This window comes from Sturnira hondurensis, unplaced genomic scaffold (genome assembly GCF_014824575.4).
Source record: "Sturnira hondurensis isolate 20B ecotype Veracruz unplaced genomic scaffold, ASM1482457v3 Scaffold0000256, whole genome shotgun sequence".
NCBI classification, from domain to species: Eukaryota; Metazoa; Chordata; class Mammalia; order Chiroptera; family Phyllostomidae; genus Sturnira; species Sturnira hondurensis.
In genome coordinates, this window is record NW_028072887.1 from 34193 (window position 1) to 56519 (window position 22327).

At 39.8% G+C, this 22327-nt stretch overlaps 1 protein-coding gene across 1 annotated transcript in view; it reads right to left on the reverse strand.

The window, feature by feature from the left end:
- Positions 1-22327, reverse strand: part of NCKAP5 (NCK associated protein 5) — a gene marked incomplete at its 3' end in the record, with an annotated part of 675845 nt that overhangs the window by 4791 nt on the left and 648727 nt on the right. The window contains exon 6 of the mRNA XM_037029247.1: positions 18819-18906. Within this exon, the coding sequence (XP_036885142.1) occupies positions 18819-18906 (88 nt within the window). The remainder of the gene's footprint in view (positions 1-18818; positions 18907-22327) is intronic.

Genomic DNA, 22327 nt, shown 5'->3' on the forward strand with positions numbered 1-22327 from the left:
AGAATCATCCTACCCCAGAAGTGAGGGAGTTAGTGTGTTTAGGCACCAATCACTTGGGATCAGTGGCTGATTCTGGGGTGTCCATTTCCTGGCACTTCTAGCCTGCCATAGGCAATGAGGCTTTGTGTGCTTCTGACACAGGCATGAGAGCTGAAAGTCAGGAGGCACCCTGGATGGTTCTGTGGTGTGTGGGCAGGGCACTGCTGAGGTCTGCTGCAGGGAGACAGGAGGTGGGTGGCTCCTCTGATGTCACACTACCCGGGAGAGGAAGCCACACCTGTATGTGGCTCAGACTGCTCACTGACCTGAAAGCATATTTCCCATTGTCTCATATTCTGAAAGGCTCTGAAATGAATCCAGGAGGTAGAATTCTCTGCCCTGTCCTTTTCTTAGCTCTCGTGTCCTTTGTCGCTCACCAATGAGAGTGTTAGACTGTAATGTAATGATGAACGAGAGGGACAATGGAAAAAAGTCTTGTGGAAGTATTTTAAGTAAGTAGATGAACCCAACAGAAAATTAAGTAAGTGTTAGAAGAGAAAGCTGGGAATGGAATTATACCCCATTGACAGATCGCTGTGGTCAGTTTCAGAAAGGAGAGCTGTTCAACTTACATTAAGCTCATACGAACATGAAATATTTTTAAAAATTAAGTATATATATCCTATCCACATATAAATAAACTAGATTATTTTAAAATCTGAAACTTTATTCTCTAGGCTAATTAATCACCAGTAACATACATGATAAAAAGAGAGAAAGCAAAACAGAGGTCAGAAACATGTTTTTAAATAAAATATATCCTCCTATAAACCCAAGAGAGAATCCAAATTTACTCCTGAAATTGCCAAACTATGAAGAGAATAAGTTGGTACCAGAGGTGACCTGTCTTCGTGTTTCAGTTCTTTACGGACTTCTATCAGTAGTGAATTCCATAAAAGTGAGGCTGCCACAGAAACCACTTTCACTCCCCACATATTTCATACATGGATGAGACCATAAGCTTATTTACCTCAGCAAATACCAGCTGGTATGTGGAAGCTCAAGATTTAGAAGCTCAGTTAGCATCCAAGGGTTTAAATTGAACCGGGGCTTGTCAGGACATAGAGCATTCCTCAGAGCTGTAAGTGGACTGGGGCAATGATTCACTTTTTGTGGAGCCCTCATTTTTTGTTCTCAAATAGTCAGCAGCAACAGGACTATGTAAAATAATATCAATCAGCACAGAGCTCTGGGTTGCACCTGTTCAACTCAGACAGGTCCAGGGAGTTCAGTTAGTCCAAAGGGCAGGCAGCAGAATTCTTCATGGAATGCTAGCTACTATCCAGTCAAAAACGTTCTAGAGGGAAATAATCAAAATGTCCTTCCCCAAAATGTGTCTTATTCATCTTCTGGTCACCAGTTTCCCCTAGCCCAGCACACAGTGGGATTCCAGGAAGGTTTCATGAGGTCACCAGACTTTATAATTAATTAATTAATCCATCCATCTACAAATATTTATTGAGCAGCTCCTATGTGCTGGATGGAAGATGAGGGGGTACAAATGTGAATAAAAACACATGTGGCTCCTGTTCTCATGGAGCTCAGAGTCTTGTGGAGGGAGACAGATAGTAGTCAAATTGTTACAAGCCAAGTGTAAAATAGCACTGTGATGTGTGCTGGGAAGAAGACTTTCCAGGTGCTTCAAGAATTAGTAATAAAGGGATATGAAAGAGAAGTCAGGAAAGCCAATGTCGATAGTTAACATCACAAAAGTAAACCAGAGAATGATCTTGAGGTGGAAAGAACAGAGGGCAGTTAAAAAAGTCTGAAAGGCTGTGCAGGTCTCTGGTCTGTGTAGCTGGGAAAAGAAATGAGACTTGGTGGGCTGATGGGGCCAGGCCACAAGCCAAGAAATTCTGCCTTTGTCCTATGGGAAGTGGGAAGCCATGCACTGTTTTCGTGCATGAGTATGAGTGTGTGTGTGTGTGTGTGTGTGTGTATGTGGTAGGATGTAGGGTTTGAGTTCTGAAATAGCTCTCTGGTACAGAGCGGGGTATAGAGTTGACTAAACTATCACAAGCTCACAAAATGAGACATCTTAGTGTAAGTCTTCTTGCATTTTTGACTCCCAGCTGGGACTGTGGTTGAAAGCCAAGTAGCTAGGACATATCCACTGATAGCTTGCTAACTACTACTTCAGTAATAGAAGCCAGGTGTTGATGTACACAATAGAAACTACTCTGTACTAGTGTGGTGAGAGACCCTTGGAAACTGTGAAGTTCTAAGGGGCCAATGTCCACCATGTTATAGTTGTTCCTTTTCATGGAAGCAGATGGCATTAACAATTTCTAACTACTTCAAATGGCTTCTACAGCAAAGGACACTATAGTTTGAAGAGATAGGTTCTATGTGTGCAATATGGAAGGAAAATTTTCTTTCTTGGAAAGACTTCCTAATTCAAAAATAATGTTTGCTCGCTTTAAACATAATTTTAAAATAATGCTGGTTATGATACCAGGTAAGGAGAAATCTGTCCATCAGTGTCCTAAGTGAGGTAGGAAGGTGGTAGTTGGTTGGCATAATGGGCTCACGATTGCAGGAAGAAAAAGAATAAAAGGAGTTTAAACATTCTTGCCCCCACCCCATGCTCAGCCCCACTGGGTATGTACGGTTGTCTGGTTGTGTGTGCTAAGGCTTGACTTCAGCGCGGTGGTCCTGCTGTCTGCACCCCATCACTGGGGGAGTGACACAGGCCTGAGCACAAGATTGTAAGGAAAACGGAAGAACCCTGAATTAGGACAGAGGGGAGAGATACTGTGTATCACATGTGGATATAAGTTGGCATCTCATTTGATAGGATAAAGAAAAATGTCATCTGTTTCTAGAGGTCCATAAAGTTCTATCTCACTGTCAAGTGTTCTTATTCAGGTGGGAACACAGAACCAGTTTTTATCAAATTTTAGAACTGACAGAAATAAGAAATGTGCATTCCATTTCTAGCTCTGCCATTAACCAGCTGTGTGATTTTAGTCAAGTCACATGATTTCTTTCTTCTTCAATTTCCTTATTTGTAAACAAAATGCACAGAAAGAGACTAACTCAGATTTATACAATGTTAATCATCTGTGAAAACTCTTCTTTGAAGGACACATATTTAAAACACTGCTGAAGGTCAGAGATTTAATGTAGAATGATAGAAAATTTCAATGTGCCGAGAAGACATGTTGCCTAATCTCTTTCTCTCTTTTGAAAAAAAAACCTTTCCTCTCTTTGCTGTGTACTTTCTCTCTCTTTCCCTCTCTTCCACCCCTCTGTCTCCCCGCTCCTCTTTTACTTGAAAACAACCTTCCCTCTTTTTGCTGTGTATGTTTCTTGGGCCCTGTAATAGAAGTCACCTAATTTAACTTTTGCATTTAGCAGATTCCGGTTTTTGCCTGTAAGAAGGAAGGCCTGGTGATCCACAATGAATGAGCAAGTACTTCTAACACAGGCAATCATGCCCAGCATGAATCTTTTCTGAAGGCATTTGCTTATGGGAGGAATAATTCCAAGCATTTCCTGGTTGCAAGGATTTATAAAAATAAAAATAAAATTTATTCATTCCTTTATTTTTATCATTTTTAACTCTGATAGTAAACACAAAGGCTACATGTGGAAACATTGCATACATGCTGATGGTAATAACAGCTATGCTTTGGCTGGGCTCATTCATTCATTTTCTAATGGAGATTGCCTTTTTCTCTTACAACTGCTCAGAAAAAGAAGAACAAACAAATAAACGAAAAAAGAACCCTTACGTTCATGCAGTTTCTAACTTGAAGGTGGCAAAATGAAATCATATTAATATGAAGAGACATTCAACTTTGGAAAGCTATTCAGTCTTAGAACAGATTTTTTTTTCATTTTGAACATCTACCATGTGTTAAATCCAACTACTAACTTATGGTGAAAATATAAAAAGCTATAATTTAGGAGTGATCAAATAAGGCAGACATTGGGGTGGTGATAGCATGAAAGGTTAAGTTCTTTCCAGAATACAAAAATTAATAAATAGCATCTGATGTTAGTATAACACTTCAGAGTTAAACCAAACAACCTTATACACACCATTTACACACTCATAGCAACAGGGACGAGGGGCGAACATTTTAGACTCCCTTTACAGACAAGATAATAGGCTTTGTTCAGTCATGAGCAAATGAGTCATGGGGATAGAATGTATGGGGGTATAGCACAGGGAATGCAGTAAATAATATATGTTTGCATAGTGACATATACTTACTATACTTACAGTGACCATATCGTAGGGTGCATAAATGTTGAATTGCTATGTTGTACACCTGAAACTAATGTAACATTGTATGTCTACTGTATTTTAAGAAAAATAAAAATAAAACAAGCTCTGGTGGGTTATTAAGTGACCTGCTTAACAGTAAGTAGCAGAACCAAAATCTAAATTCAGTTCTGGTTTCAAATGTCATGCTCTTTCCACAAGCTCAGTTACCTCTTTTAGACTTTCCCTGTACCTACAGATCTATCCATAATGGGGATTCTATCCGAGAAGCTGCCGTCTCTGTTCAGCTGTGAACCATGCTGCTGGCAGCCTCCGTCCCTAGGCTCCCAGACCACTTCTCCAGGGACTGAAAGATTTCATCAAACATGTCAGGTCTGGCTTCAGATGACTATCAGCAGAACGGGTTTAATCATCCACTACCACTTCCATAGTTACGATGATCAATTAGTTCAAAATATAAACACACACCATATTACAATCTAAATGGAAATGTAGAGGCCAGCTTTCTGGCTGACAGCTGCCCAGTGAGTCCCAGTGGCGTCAGCTTCTGTGATTTATTTACTCATTTGTTTCCTCGTGGTGGGGAGGGTGCACAGAATATATTGTCACTTTAGATGGCACTTAGAAAAATACCATAAAAACATTCCCAGGGATTGCTACCAGCTTTTGTTCAAGGCTAGCATACTAAATTTTGAAGGGGGTAAAATAGCGTCAGATAAATCACAGGATTTTTTTTTAAATCCCAATTTGTTTACAGTTTAAGATTACTACTGCCAGGCAAAACATATAAAACTCTTCTTTTTCATCCCTGGATTTCACTTACAAAGTAAACTCAGTTCACAGTAAAATCCCCTAGATTAAATGTGTTTGATGGATAAGTGAACAAAGTGTTTTCTTTATGTCTCTAATATGAACTCATGACCATTCCCATATCAATTCACAACTACTCCCTATTATTCTTCACTCAAAAAGTCCTCAATATTGCAGACTGTCTTCCATATTGAACATCTCTGTTAAGTTACATTAATAAATTTTCAGATGATGCTTTTATTGTCTGTTCCATCTATCAGCAACATTTATATCCTTAAAAAAAAGTTCAATTCTAAAGGCACTTGACACAAAGGGAAACTCTACTATGGAACAAAATGGTGAGAAAAAGTGAGCTGTAATTTTCAGTAAGGGTATACTCTAGGTGACTGGACATTTAAGAAGATGAGCAACAGAAATTACATCTTTGCAGCCCACAGATGGCTCTCTGAGTATAAACTGAAGAGAAAGAAATTAGAAAGAGTGAGATGTAAAGTCTCACTCAGTCAAGTAGATGGCAACTTTCAATGGTTAATGGTCACACCAAAACACTTGGATGTCATTAAAAATAACTTATAATTTAAGTTCAAAATTTGCATCCAAATTCAGTCTCTCTCTCTCTCTTTCCTTCCCACTTCTCCCCGGTCCCATTTTCTGAGAGAATTCGTAGGTCAGAGAGGCCAGAACACCTCCAGAGAAGCTGAGTGCATAGACTGAGGGATGGCCATCCCAAGTGAACCAATAATCCAGTCATTGACTAGTTACTGGTTACTAGTTACTAGTTACTTTCCAAAGTTGAATGTCTCTTCATATTAATATGATTTCATTTTGCCAGGTAGGTGGTAGGTGGGTGGGTATATTTACTGATGTCTTTTACACACCCACAACAGCCATATGCCTGAAATCCCTTGGCAGAATTTTATTTTAAAGTAAATGTAAACAATTTAAAATTTTCTATTTCACTATCCTCATAAATGCACATTGTCAGATGACCAAAGTATCCAACATTTTTTTCATAAAATATATGCACAGCCAGATGTTATACTTACACTACTGTCAACAGCATGCGTGTTTGCCTTTGTGTGTGGCTGTGGGTACACACTGCTGGCAGAGAGATATTCATACCATATACTGACTTTGTTAAACTGAATTGAGTTGGCAGAAAATAGCCCCCACTAAGAAATAGCTCTTTAAGTGGTCAAATGGAAGAAGAAGAAGAAGAAGAAGAGGAGGAGGAGGAGGAGGAAGAGGAAGAGGAAGAGGAAGAAGAAGAGGAAGAAGAAGAAGAAGAAGAAGAAGAAGAAGAAGAAGAAGAAGAAGAAGAAGAAGAAGAAGAAAGGAGAAGAAAGACAAGAAGAAGAAGTTCATATGAAGAAGCTTGTCATTCCAAATTCAGTAAATGGGCATTGTATGCAGATCCCCAGGTCCCAATTCCAAAATAAGGCCCTTGGGGCAAGAATAATGTTTTATATGGCACATCTTTATCGCCACACTCTGCACAATACAGAAGACACTCGGCAAATGTCTGGTGTTGTTGAATGTGATGATGCTGAATGAGTGGTGATATTATCTTCCTTTACCTCGAATGGCACAATAAGCAAGCTTATTGCTGAGCTGCTTATTCTTGATCACTTTCAATAGAAAACTATTTTTAAGCAAATATTTTATTATCAGAAACATAAAGCAATGGACTGGTAGAATATTTACATAAAAGAGAAAAGCACCAGTAAATTGACTTCTAGTCCCAGAAAATAAGATTTTGTGTGATTTTCCTTTAACTGACATCCCCCCACGTCCATCTCTCACAGGAACGCATGACTTTTTAAACTAGGGCTGTCAAACTCATTTTCACTGGGGGCCACATCAGCCTTGTGGTTGCCTTCAAATGGCCAAATGTAATTTTAGGACTGTATAAATGTAACCACTCCTTAACTAGGGGCAAGGAGTTTGGTGCTGCTGCCAGGTAGAAAAACAAGGTGACGGGGTGGATAAAACAAGGTAGAGGGCTGGATTCGACCCACGGTCCTTGTGTTTGCCACCTGTGTTTTAACCCATAAAGGTGTCTATCCTAAAATGCCCAGATTTCAGAAGACTCACAGACACACTCTTAATCAAGGTGCTGCATTCCTCCCAACTTCCACCTTCCTAGGGTCACCTAAAAGAACTCTAATGAGGTATATCAGTTGTACTTTTGAAAGTCAGAGACGGACCACCTAGTCAATTCTCTGGGGCACTCATGTCAGAACAGAGAAAGCCTCACCTATTTGCATCTAAATGGAACTTAAAGTGAGAATATGACTTTTTTCTTAGTACAATTTTACATAACACCTACTTTCTCTAGTCATTGTTTGAAAATTTACCAAGGACATTTTGCCAGCAATATCACCATGGTGTGCTTTTTGACATTAAAACTATTATTTTTACCCTTATCCCCTGAAAGCGGCAGGAAGGTGTCACTGGAGGTGATTCTTTGTCATTGAGTGGGCTGTACAATTTGACAAGCTCCTCATGGCCACCGTGGAAGCAGAGAGGTGAGGAGCATTTGGTGAAGACACCCGTGACTCTGCCAGGGGACTTGCCTTGGTAGGAAAGGGAAGAAGATTCAGATAAATTATCCAAAATAATCATGATCCTAACGATAATTACAAAAGTCAGAATATATATACAAAAAGTAATATAAATGTGCATCAAAGTCTGAGTAATCATTTCTTCATGCAAAATCTCTTTTAGGGAATAATGAACTGGGGAAGTTGTGATTCCTAAAACAAAAGTCTCTCCCAGAGGTCTTTCAATGAATTTCACCAAGTAGTCCTCTAGATCCCAGCAACAGTCATCTTTGTGCTAAGAAACTTTCTTTTGCTGCAGGAAGAAGGGAAATGTAAAAGTAGCTACTGAACGGGTTTCTCCCTCCAGGTCTGCCATTTATGGTCAGTGCACCCTTGGTAAAGCCCCTTGCATTTCTGGGACATTGTTTCCTTGTGTGCAAAATGAGGTGGCTAGATATTGGAGGCAATTTTTTTCCTGAGCATCTAGGACTTGCTAACCATCCCTGTTCATCTCGACACTGTGACTGACCTTCACATGTCACACTAAATCTTTCCTCAGGTGGTCATGGATAACAGAAGCTGGCCACCTTGTACACAGCAACATGACAACAAACAGCTGGTAAACATGACCTATGCTCTTGGCTACCCAAACAAACCATGAGATTATCTGAGTCCTTCGAAGTAGCCCTGAGGTCCAAGATACCAGATGGCCACTTTGTAGACTTCCCACCACTAAAAACACTAGCATTGAAGCACTCTGGCTGCACATATGCACAGCTCTTTTACACAGTAAGGATCTTGCTAGTTTTCACCATTGCAGTTGAATGCAATTAATGCTACCCCTGAAACTCTAGGGCACTAGGAATCGAAAGACCAAGTCCACTGTAACCTGACACTGCATGATGCTGGTGCAAATCAGCTGCTTCTTGAAACCCAGTTTGATGGGTTCACAAAAACATCAATAAACTTCTAAATGAACACCCAATACAATTCTAATATTAAACATTAAGATAAAAGTGAGCTTTATATACATTTGAAACAGATAAATAAAAACAAGCAAAAAAATACTTTCTAACACACTTGTTCCAATTCAGGGTCACAGGTGGCCAGAGCCTCTCCCAGCAGCTCAGGGTACAAGACAGGGACCCACCCTGGACTGGACACTCTTCTGTCACAGAGCCTCACACTCTGCCATGCTCAGACGGGGACAACACTGACACACCAGTTCACCTCATATGCACAGTGTAAGGATGTGGGAGAAAACCGGAGCTCCCAGAGCAAACCCACACAGACATGGGAAGGACATGGGAGCTCCATACAGACAGTGGCCCTAGCCAGGAATTATTTTTTCTTCTCATCAACATTTTAACAAAACAACACTGAACAAAATGTTCCTCAAGGACCTGCTGTATTGGTTTTCTTGATTCTTTATTTCTTACATGGAATGATGCATTTAACACATGGAACTTTAGAGAAGCATATCTAAATGAGAAAACAGTGGTATGTAGGGCCTAGGGATGGCGAGATTGTGCGGTGGGAGAATATACATCCGGAAGGCCAGTCATGTCTGGGAACCAGCCCCTGGGGTTGGCGCTCCTGAGATGTCTACATTTCTCATAGTTTTGCCATGTTCTCCAACTCTGAAACTTTTATATTTTTAGCAGTTTCCATAGTGCTAGCTGCTAGGGTGGGGCAGGGTAAGAGGAAGAATTTGTGTGAAGAGAACACAGATGAGTGGATAAATAGGGCTAGATGTGTAGTAATGTGTAATGGCTACTGTTCACTGGCTATTTAACATGTGATATTCACATTCTATGTGGTCTCCAATTGTTAGATGAAATCATGTCTGGGCAAGCACTTTGAAGTCAGGCAGCCTTTCCATTTAGCCTTATTATACCCATTATGGAGAAGAGAAAAGTAAAACTAAAACTGATTAAGTTGCCCAAGATAACGAAACTAATTGAGAGAGAAAACTAGACTCTACTTCAAGGTCTGTGTGACCCCGGAACTTCTACTTACATTCCTTCCCCACACTCACCAACCACTACGCCTGACATGGGTGGTCTCTACAAAGTGAGGAGCTGCTGTGAGTGCACCGCCTGCTTTTCAATGGTCTACTACTTTCCTTTCTTCAAGTTGCTTCTTCCCATTGTTAATCTACGTAAACTCTTACACAGGAAAAAGGCACACAGAGCACCGTCTGCATTTGTATTTGAACGAGTGACAGACAGACCAACAGAGGGAACAACATGTTCAGTGAGTTTCTTCACTCTCTTCCCCCTTCCGAAGCCTGAGGCAATTCCAAAGCCCAATGCATGGGGTGCAGACCTTCCACCTTTGGACACTGGCACAGCTGGCTCAGCCTTAAGTGCCCTAAGATTAGACAACCTGTCCCTCTAGGCAATAGCAAAAGTATTAGCAGGATGGCAAACAATAGCTGAATTTCCACTGACGTACATTTGCCTACACCTATAGTCAAATTTCCTTCAGAATCTCCTCCTGTGCTTTTTCTCATAGATTTGACCTGGCTAGAAAAGTCCTTTATGATCATGGTGCTGACTGACTCACAATACTAATGACATGTTAGAATCACCTGGGGACATTTTTAAACATGCCAAGGCACAGTCTCAGCTGCTGGAGATTCTCAGAAATTGTTCTGGGTTTGGGCGCATCCTACCACAGTCTCATCCCTGTCTTACATTTGAGCCCTGGAGAAGATTCTCCTGTGCAGAGGGCCACTTTCCCCAAATCCAGGATCTGCTGTACAGAGCTTGGGGACAAGCTTCTAAGGACACGCAAAGCCTCTGCCCCTGCCTCCTCAGGTATGCCTGCCCGGCCAATCAACACCGGAGTCCTGCAGTGACTTAAATGCAGACAGCGGACCCCTGGCAAGGCCATTTTTCTCTCACCCCGCCCCTGGTGATTCCTGTTCATTGCCATGCTGGACTTGCTGTGCTGACAAAAATCAATAAGGATAATACAGCTGAAAGGTTACTGTACAGGAGAGATCTCAGGAAAATTATACATTTTCCCCCACAGACTATTTTATCTCTATTTCCTAAAGCTTTGCTAAGAGAAGACCTAAAATAAAGAAAACTATACTTCTGTAGCCTTAGGTGAGAAAATAGGATCAAAGTTCAAGGATTGATATCATCGTGATTTTTCTCTGTTCAAATTTATTTGTTTCTTAAGAGGAAAAAAATAACTGATATGCCCAGCTAATAATCTGAAGTGCCCTAAGTATTTGCTCAAGTCACACACTTAATAAAAAGCAACATCTTTTGGATTCCCTGCACAGAACCTTGTGAATGGAGACATGTCTATGTATTCAAAAATGAAGTCTGGCCCTCTCGAGATGAGCTGAGGAGAGTGGCTCATGTTCATTGGCAAAACCCAGCCCACCTGTATGAAGAGGTGCTTTCCCAGGCCATCATTTTATTCATAGGTTATGTTTGTTTTAACAGAGAGGTTACATTCTGCTTTTACTTGGTAAGAGTTTGCTTTGAGGTCAAAGCATCTAACAAGAAAAGCATACATGTCTGAGCAAAGAATTTAAGCAGAAATTGAGAATGAGAAAGTAGAATCAGAACCCATTAAACCAAGGATTTCAAATTCCCAAGAGGAAGGTAACTACTTAAATTCTTAGTGATAGTATTTAAAACTTCTGTATTCATTTCAAAGTATTTAATACAATGTTGGAATTACAGAGGTGAATAGTCTCCTTATTCAGGCGCACTAACAAGCAGGTACTCCCAAATGAGACTGTTTTGGAAACACCTGGAATTCTAAAAAGCTTTTTGTATGTAGAATATAAAATAATAAATTCATCTTATAAATACTTTGAAAGAGAAGAGAAATATTTTATGTAGGACAATATTTTTGGTTGTACTGAACCTCATCATGCACTTTGGCTATGAGAAATCCTGCCTTCTTTATCTAAACTTATATGAATGGAGAAGGTTGCTTAACAAAAAGACCAAAAAGAGGAATGAAGAAAACTGTCTCCTCAAGGAACACTCTCAGCCCTTTAAAACTTAACACACAATAAAAATACTCGCTTTATTACAATTACCCACCTCAGCAGCTATTCAAAGTTCACAGCAATTCAAAGAAAAGGCCAAATATCTTAAAGCAGAATCAAAGGCACTTGAGACTTCCTGAGATTACAGGCCACATACATAAATATCAGCATTCAGTAAAACCTTTCACATCCTATTGTGTATTATAATTGTATAAATACCTGTGCAAAGACTTAGCTACTCTTTCAACAGACTTTTAGATTATTCTTTCCAGCTGGCGTGCACTCATTGAATGTACTGACTGCTGATCCGTGTATTTGCCATTATTTACCTTATCTTGTTTAGGTTAAAAAGAGAGAGAGAGAGAAAGAAATGGATCACTTTTCTGAATAACTTGTAGAAATTACAATCAAGTTCTCTAAAGACTTTGAAAGAATTCAGTTCTCTTGGCTAATTAACTGCCAGAGCATTTCCTGAAACCAGTATTGTGTGTAAAAGACGTCAGGACAGGCACAGTATGGATGCATATTCAGTTTTGTCCCAGACCGAGAATTGGTCCGTGAACTTGAATGCCATTTTCTCCTTTTGCAAAATGAGGGAACATTGATGGTGAATGAATGAGTACTGAAGTACCTCACTAGTTGCCACTATAGGCACCTCAGGAATGAGGATGACTCATTAAACCTGGAAATGACAAAACAAAACAGATCATTCTAAGTCAGAAGCTTTAAGGAGGTCCCCAGACTGCTGCATCTGCCAAGGTTTCCTCCGGTGGCTCGAATACTCTACCGGGAAACAGGCAGGAACCTTGCAGCTCCTGGACACTGCAAACACAGAAACAGAGCTTTGGTTTTGTCTTGCATTTACACATGTTCATGAAAAGATGCTACTATGTTAGAAGTTTAGAAAATTCACACTTTAAATGTATTAGGAATACTGCTATTTAAAAGAGCTTTCTTAAGTATCTTTTGTAAAGGACTGTTTAATATAATTGCTCAACTCTAACTTTTCTTTCTAGTGCACTTAAAATTTTGAATTTGTTTACAGTATATTTGTTATAACTGGGGAAGAAGGTGGTGAAGTTAAAGTCAAACATTTCCTACCCCTGATAATATCGTTTGTGAAGTAAGTAACATTTCTGCCAGGCAGGGCTTGGGCTTCAGTGAGGAAGACCTTACGCTATGTCACGCCATTCCAAGTACATAAAAGCTATTGGATATATCGGATATTGACAAATTTTAAGGTAACTAGAAAGGTTCCCTTTCTCCAAGCATCAGCTGCTTAATCATGTCTGAGAATACTCTTGAAGAGTTATTTAAGAAAAAGGTCATTTTGATTTTCCATTAGGTGACTTCAAATGGAAATAATATGGGTAACATACGATATTGCTTTAAACACAGGCTAAGGCATCAATGACTGAGCATAGGCCACCCTTAGAAATAATGGAGCTGGGCCCAGAGAACACACAGCTCAGGCAGGGCTCTACATGAAGGTGGGACAAGACAAAGAGGTGGAGAGAGGCAAACGTGGACAACACTGCAACCCTGCCGAGTGTTCACCTACCTCTCTCTGTTCTCTCCTGGGACAGTGACTCACTGCAGCTTTTGACAGTTTCCACACTCAGTTTTCATGGCAACCTGTTCAGCCAGCTAAAAGGGTGCAAAGGAGCTCAAGCAACCGAACACTGGAAATGTATAACTTTGGGCAAGCAATTTTACTTCCCTGTGTCTGTTTCCTCTTCCGTAGAACAAGGAAAATAGTACCTACTTCAAAGGGTCCTTGTGGACAATGAGCCCACACCTGTAAAGTGATTAGAATGTGAATGGCACGTGGCAGGTGCTCAGCACAGGTAGGTAAGGGTTGGCTAGTGGGAGGCACAGTGCTACAAGCACATGTACTAATTTCAGACTTCGTGTGACAAGGCCCCATAGGATTGCAAAGAAACATCACAATTCCAGAGCCCTAAGAGCAAGAATAAAAACCTTAAAATCATCTCCCTCTTCCGAGGGTTGCCCTTAGTCTAACACTTGTGTTATTTAGTCCATGTGTGCAAAAATAATTAAGTCTTATTTACAGACTAAGAAACTGCCTATAAAATCTGAACTTTATCTTCTGAACCAGTGTGGCTATCTCTACACATATTTGGGCTATCTGACTCTGCTGCAGCTGGGCTGTGGCAGCTGCCTTTAGACCTGACAGTGGCTCTCTAGTTTGCCACAGTCTCCACTACTTCCTACTATCCTTTGGCATTAAATCAGGTATGGGTTGCTATTGTATAAGAAAAAGTTTTGTATTTTATTAAAAACAAAAACAAATTAAAAAACCTCTTTGTACCTGTTTTTTTTTTAATCAAAAGTAGAAAAATAGAATTCAAACCTGCACAGGACACTTCATTTTTCTCATATCTGGCCCACTTTTATTTGGCAACTCAGGTATTGGTGTTTGTGATCCCTAATCTATTACAAACCTCATCTTTCGCAAATATGAAAACTAAGGAACCTGGGGAGTTTCGCTGACTGTCTGAAGTCCAAAGTCTTGTTAGTGGCAGAAGCTGGAGCCACGTGCAAGTCTTGTTTCCCCCTTGTTAGTGTTTCCATTTGCCCCTCACTTTTTCTTTCCAAATGAATTGGCTAATGTAGATTCAATTCCCATCTGTCCCCAAGAGAAGAGCAGAGATAAGAGGAAGTGTATCCGCTACAACAAAGAAGCACAGAGGGTAGCTGCAGACACAAAAGGACTGGAAGGGGTAGCCCACTGTTAGTGTTAGGATCATTGGTACCTTAGGCTGCTTGTGTTGAAACAGTCATAGATGAAGCTGAAGGAATGATGCTCCTCTCCCACTAACTGGTCCAATTCATTTGTGTTTAATTGCCCCATTTCATGTCTAATTATGGATTCTTTTTCTATTGTTTTCTAACTTACTTGACTAAACAAAATGGTGATTGGGGTGACAAGAATATGTAACACAGCACATAAGAAATCCCCAAACACCTAGAGAGAATAAGTCGCAGAAAGAAAAAGAAGCAGAAGGGAAACTGAAGCTGTTTCTACTTATTCAGGCTCCTCTATAGATAATCTTTTGAGGTCTTCTATTTCCCCCTAATGAAATGAGATTGTTCTCAGTGCTAGGTATGAATGGATCATTAAAAAATAAGTGTGAGTCTCCAGGCAGAGTCTCCAGGCAGAGTCTCCAGGGAGAACAGTGCAGTAGGTTTGGTGGCATCGTCTTTTATGCCCCCAGAACACTGTGCAAGCTACTATTTGGACTCCTGTCACATCGTTGCATGTATTTGATTACTTGCCTTTCCTCCCCACTGTCTAGCATTCTATAGATTGATCTTCCCAGGAGAAGGTTCCCATCAGGCAGACATTGTTGTACGTCTAGCACTTAGCTTGATGTCTGCTACGTACTGCCAGCCTGCTAAAATAATGTGCTACTCAGTGTGATAGACAAAATAATGTCCCTGTCTGAAATCCCTTTCATCCCAATCCCTGATATCTGTGAATTTTACCTTATATGGCAAAAGGGACTTTGCAGATGTGATTAAATTGAAGATCTTCAGATGGAGAGATTGTCCTGGATTATTTGGATGGGTCTAATATAATCACAGGGTCCTTATAAAAGGAAGGGGGAGGGTCAAAGAGATGTCTCAGAACAAAGAGATATGACGATGGAACCAGAGTTTGGAGTCACACAATTTGAAGATGGAGGAAAGGAACACCAGCCAAAGAATGTTAGAATCTGGTAGAGGCAAGGAAATGAGTCTGCCCTGAAGCCTATAGAAAGAATGCCAACACCATGATTTTAGACTTCTGACATCCAGAATTATTATGAGAGAGTAAATTGGTGTGGTTTTAAGTCACTAAGTTTGCTGCAGCACCAATAAAAAACCACTACATTTAATGTAAAAACAAATACATGAATGAATAACTGTCATCTGAATGAGTAAATGAGCAAATAAATGAATCAATGATTGTAGAGAACTTCAGAGAGAAAGTAGAAAGGCTTATGTTTAAGGCCCAACTTAGGTAACAATCAGAGGGTAATGTGGGCCCCACCATTTAGTCTCACCAGAATTGTTCAGCATAAAGAGCCAAGGCCATAGAGTCAGACCAACAGACTAAGACTGGAATCCCTCCTAGGCTCCTTCCAGGCCATGTGTCCTTGGGCAGGTGTGCAGCTCTCTGAGCCCACACCCACAGGTGTGAGATGGGGACTGTACCTCCTTTTAAAGTCGTTGTGGGACTGTATGAGCTGCCATCTAGTTACATTCAACGGGGCTCTGAACTAGGTAAATTTGAAATTGTCACCTAAAAATGTTACTAATGTCATTTCATGAAGAAATCTTGAAATCATATAAATTCTCAAAACTATAAAAAAGAGTCAAGAACTACAGAACAACGAAGCTCGTAAACTGACTGTCCCATGGTGGGTCCACTTCAGCTGCTGAACAGAAACACACACCGTCCTTTGAGAGGACGATGCACTTTGCACTTTGAATTATGCAATTATACATTATACCAGTAACAAGTTATGAGAGGTCTTTAGGAACACACCCCTTGAACAAAATAGGACTACCCTTAATTCATGCAAAGCAATTAGCATGGGTTTGGGACACAGAAAGCTATTACTGTGCTGGTATTGTATTAACTCAAAAATGACAGCCTTAGAGCAGACACTTCCACGGAGGAAAATGAAAGCAACTCCAGATTTCCGTGGGCTGAAGTGTTGCAGCGGCCTCTGGTTGCCTTTAGAGTAAAACTTGCTGTTGGAAAATCTGAGTCAGGTGTACTAAGAACAGCCCACATTATGAAGCAATAAATCTCTCAGCTCTTATCTGTAGCACAAAATTTGACTGCAGGAAGGTGTTAACTACATGTTCCACCGGTATCACCATGTACATCTTGTGCAAACCTATTTTGCGACTATATTCAGAATACCAGAATTTGTGACATCACAGGGACCCCTTGGGCCTTAGTGCTACCCTGCAAGATTTCTCTTTCCCTTCTCTCCATTCTCATTTCTTCAGACCCCAGAGAACAAGGTTGTCCACTTAATATACAACCTTGAAACTTAGAAGGTAAGTATATATTTCAAGCTCAATAAATATCTGTTGAACATGTAAATAACCTTATGGGTCATGGAACCTATGTCTGTCTCCCACTGTCTGCATAATGAACTGAGGCCAATTAGAGAAATGACTGAAAAAACCCTCCATGTAGTATTAATTCAAATGATTTACCACCTTCTCCCTAGAGGGAAGCACTGAGTTCCCAGATCTAATAGACTAAGTTACAGAGAGGAAATAGTTTTAAAACACATTTTAAAAGTGCATCTGTTTTTCTAAGTAGCTTCCAGTTTCATAAAATAAATGACAATGACGATGTTAAATATCTACATGACCAATTTGGCTAGTAAGTGATGGAGCGATTAGAAAAGAATGATCAGAGGAAAACAAGCACCTGGATAAGTAGCAAGGAGGGTTTGGAAAAAGCATGAGTGATGCTAAGTTCTTCAGTTCTAACTCAGGCTTGCTGTGACTGGTGAGGAGAGCACACAACCAGTGTTTTGGAGTCACAGGACTTAAGCCACATGGAACCATTTACTGTAGAATCAAGCTTCCTCCCCTCCCTTTATTTATTCAAACCTTAATTTTCTACCAAAGCAGATGTAAGATGTAGGGAAGACTCAGGGCTAGCAGGACTTAAGATAGGATCCTTAAGATAGGATAAGACCTAGATAGGATCCTTATCCTATCTCCAGGTGACACACATCAGGAAAAGCACACATGCATTCCTTGTCTAAAGACCACCTCACCTTCTCAAGAAAAAAATAGATTTTAGTGATTCTTTAAAACTTTCCAGGGTACTAACCTGAATCGCCTCCGAGGCAGCTTAAGTTACCTCCTTGCACTGTAGTCATTGGAGATGGAGAAGAGCTATCCCACTGTCCCAAAGTACCCTTGTATATGTTTGAAAGGCCAACTACCGAGGACAGATTCCTTAAATCTAACTCTACCTAGATTCCTAAACTTTGTATGATACTGTGACTGTTACGATCAGAGTCTTCCCAATCTTTCTCGTAACGAATAAAGCGCAGAGCCCTGAACCCACGAATTCAGGAAAGCTAGTGCCAAATTATCTTTGCCACCTGGGTTCCTGCACTTGCCTCCCAAACCCATTTCCTTCCTAGCCAGCTAGAAAGCTAAACACCAAGGGCTGCCCAGTGATTGCCTCAAATTTTGGCCCATTTCCTTCCCATCCTTATTTTTTTCCAGTTCTCTATTTACAGATGTGCAATGGATGTTGGGTTTCTATTTGTGGTGTGAAGTGACTTTCAACAAAAGTCCTCTGTTTATCAATAAAGAGATCCGGTGTTCTTTCTACTATATTTCTCTCCCCACCTGCGAGAGCTTCTCATCTGTTTGGCTAACTTGGGTCATACTCAGATTAGATGTCCTGTTTTCCAGCCTGGCCCCTTTGCTGGTGTTAAAGACCCATGGGATAAGGGCAACTGGAAGATGACAATTTGTCACTTCAGTGAAACTTACCTTCTTTGGACCTCTTTAGATTCCACATGGCAAGGTGCAAGGCCACACCCAAGAGCCCCACATATAAGCATAACCTTGGCCAGCTCTCCTGTGCACCCTCAGTGTCACAGTCAAACTTCTTCTCTCACCAGGCTATCATTTGATCATCTTGAACTTCTTATTCTCCATGAGCCCACTCTGCAAATGCATACCACTAATCCTTTATCTAGGCTTCCCCTCTGCCTCCAATGTCCTTCTTATTCTCTATTCCTCAGGCCCACCTTAAATGTCACCCCTCTCTGAGAAATAGTCCCTAACTCCCGAGAAAGAATGAGTCTTTCTGGGTTCTGTGTTCCCAGGGCATGCTGTAGCTACCTCTCTTGGAGCCCTGACCACTGCAAACTTATTTTTTTACATTTTCTTACAACAAACTCTACCATCTGTTTCACAGTAGGAGCTCAACAAAAATGAATGAGTTAAATAAATATGTACATGATTTCTCAGACAGAGGTAACTCTATGGATCCTAGCACTGGGGTCTGGCCTATACTTGTTTATTTACAGCTGAGTTAGGGAGGACACAGCTAGAGAGATATGAGAAAAACAAGCTGACCAGTGGCCAAAAAGTAAGAAATATGGTGTACCTGATAGACCATTATATTAACAGTTTCTTCTTTTTTCTGCTCTGGAGGTGCTTGAGTCTGTAATAGATTTCGTACTGTTTCTTCCATCCTAAAATAAATAAATAAATAAATAAATAAATAAATAAATAAATAAAATTCTTCAAAGAAGTTTTCCTATTAATATGAGTCTGTTTCCTAAGCTTAAACCCCCAAAATCTCCTTTCTCTTCTATTGCATCCATCCCCTATATCAAGACTCTTTAAAATCATTCTTCAGAATGCCCCCGGGTTCTCTCTCTCTACCATTCAGGTCCCTATCTGTGGCCTCCTGTTATCAGTACTCATACAAATGTCTCCCAATACTCTCTTCCTTTTCAATTGCTCCCTTTTAATTTGATACAATGTTACCACATTAATCAACCTGAAGTACCCCTTTGATTTTTTAAACTCAATTTTCAAAGTTGACAAATACTACATAAATGCATTTTCACCATTAATATACTATTCTATCGTGGTCTACATCAGCACTCAAAGGTCTCCTTTATTTTTTTCAATAGTTTCCTGGTATTTCATGATGTGACTGTACCATAAATTACTTAACCATTCCCCTACTGACAGAATTTAAATACTTCAAAATGTTTGCTATTCTGAACAATACTTTACGCATGCACCTTAAAACACATTTGTGAGTATTTCTATAGTTATGTTATGACAGATAATGTATGTTATAATCCTATTTTGTTTTAAATATGCACCACCAATGCCCACTCCCAATCCCTACATTGCCCAGAAGTAAAGAGTAAACAAACACACCTATTTCCATTTCTAGAAATTGTCCGTGCTGTTATCACTGCTTGGAATGCCAACACCCTTTTATATTCTCAAATCTCATCCATCTTTCAAAATCCAGCTCAGATTTTACTTCCTAAGAAACTTTCTCAGTGGTCCCCCCCAATCTTTGAATTCTTAACAGCCTTATCAGGGGTGTCCAACCTACACTCAGGTTGGCTATGAATGCAGCCCAACACAAAACTGTAAATTTACTTAAAACATTATGATATTTTTTGTGTGGTTATGTACCACAATGTATTTAATGTGGGGCCCAAGACAACTCTTCTTGCAGTGTGGCCCAGAGATGTCAAAAGGTTGGAGACCTATTTAAATCATTCATTCTCTCACTTAAAAATTCCCCACTTTAAATGCTCAAGTATTTCATATATGCTTATCTTGTCTTATGAAGTAAATTAAGATATATGATATAGAATCATGTCATATTTTCTTACATGTCTCCCTCAATGATTTATGAGACAGTATTTAATACCCATTATTGAATATGAATATTTTGTTAATTTATTTTTAAAGGTATTAAGTATTTACTCTTTGTCAGGCATTGGCTATATGTACTCAAACCATGTTTGCAAACTGTTTGAGTGACCTTGTCCTTAACCTTATCCATGAGGTTTCAGGAACCTGAACTCTGATAGCAGAACCCTTGCACTACTGCACTGAACACGGTGTTCGTTTGCCCAGAATCTGAGTTGGTTGTCTTTTCCAGTCTCATCCTGAAGGATGTATTTTGGTGGCTCAGCATGATACAAGTTTAAGGCAACAAGCATGCTGATTCAGCTTCTCTCTCTTGCTCAGGGCTTCTAGGATGACAAATTAAGGGTTCTGGGAGGCCCATGAATTCCCTGAAGTGGTAAGACCATCACTGTAACAAAGGTAGCATAGTTCAAAATGCCAACCTTTCTAATATATCATATAACTACTTAGCAGCAGAGAGAGGAAACTGCAGCTGAACTAGTCCACTCCAAATCATGACTATAATTGGTGATATTCTGCCTTCAAAGAAGATAGCACAGACCCATTCAGGATTTCAATAAAATGGTGGACTCCAATTATGAGTGTTCAGAGAATGCTCTATGACAACATATTTATACAATCTAGCTTTTCATGTGTCCAGCCAGGAAAGCAAAATGTGTTTCTTATATTTTCACAAATCTTATGTTATTAATAATAGTAACTCAAAATTAAATAGTGCTTTTAACTTGTCAAAGAATTCTCTCATCTAGCCTTGGCTGGTATGGCTCAGTAGACTGAGTGTGAGACTGCAAACCAATGGTCTGCATTATATTCCCAGTCAGGGCACACGCCTGGGCTTCAGGCCAGGTCCCCAATAGGGGGCACATGAGGGTCAACCACACACTGATGTTTCTCTTCTTCTCCCTCCCTTCCCTTCTCTCTAAAAATAAACACATAAAATCTTTTTTTAAAAAAGAATTATCTCATCTATTCATCATTATGATGTACTTTAAAAAACATCCTTATATCTATGTGGTAGATGGGAAATCTGAGAAAATAGGTTAAATGACTTACAGGATTATAGCTAGTTGAATATGAGTTAGAATTAAACCATTTTTGCTGACTGTAAAAACAGTAGTAGCTGCTATACACAAGGCTTTATTTACAAGCAGGGAAATGATTTTAAATGAAGAAGAGTCTTAACTACTAATTAGAAGTTATCTTGATGAACACTTATTGTATGCTGAGCCCAACAAGGCAACAATATTGTTTCTGACCTGAGGAGAACTTAATATCTGGTGGAAGAGACAAACTAAGTTTGGGGGGGGAAATGGGTGTAATAAAGTCACAAATTCTGAACTCAAAACTGATCAGAGCCAATTTCTAATCCTCTATGTCATTGTATATAAACAGAAACAATCTCTTGAGTGGTAGTGAACTTTCCTTGATGTATGCACATCTATCATAAACAAATAAAGAAAACGGTGATGACTTGCCCAATTTCTCTCAGCCCATGTACACACATCAGGAACTAACCTCTGGTTTTCTAAATATTACTCTTCCCACCCTAGCACAGAGACTAGAGTTCTTTCTTATTTCAATCCTTGTTTCATTCATTTATAGACATTTAGCATAAAGGTGGCCCCCAGTTAGAACTCAGTTAAAGTTAAAACCTTGCCTTTAACAAAATCAGTTAAAGTACAGTTCTGTGGCAATGCATATCTTGCTGAATTATCTCTTCTGCATAATTCAAAGTTCTATGCACAAGTTGCTGGATCAAAAAGAAAAAATTCTATTCACCTTTCCCCAATTTTTCTTGGCTTTTTATTTCAGGAAAAAAAAGTGGGAGTGAAAAGAAAATTGTTAAAACAGAATATCAAACAGCCCATATTCCCACTAGTCTACTGTGATTAATAAATTAATTATGATTAAAGTCAATTACATTTTCAAGCTACAGTTTAGAACAGAGTTACACGGATTGGTCCCAACACTTGGTAGAAAATTAAGTTGTCTCATTTTTTCATAACCTCTATGAATCTGTGCACAGATAAAATACTTTGAACCTGATGAAGCTATGCCATTTTTTATTCCCTGATGACAGCTTTTAAAAACAAAATCCTCATTTAGCAAATTTCTCTATTTTTGCAGAAAACCAAAGACTGTGAAGCATCATCCATATCTATTGTCATCTGACTGCCCCATAACATTTTACTTCATTATCTTGATAGC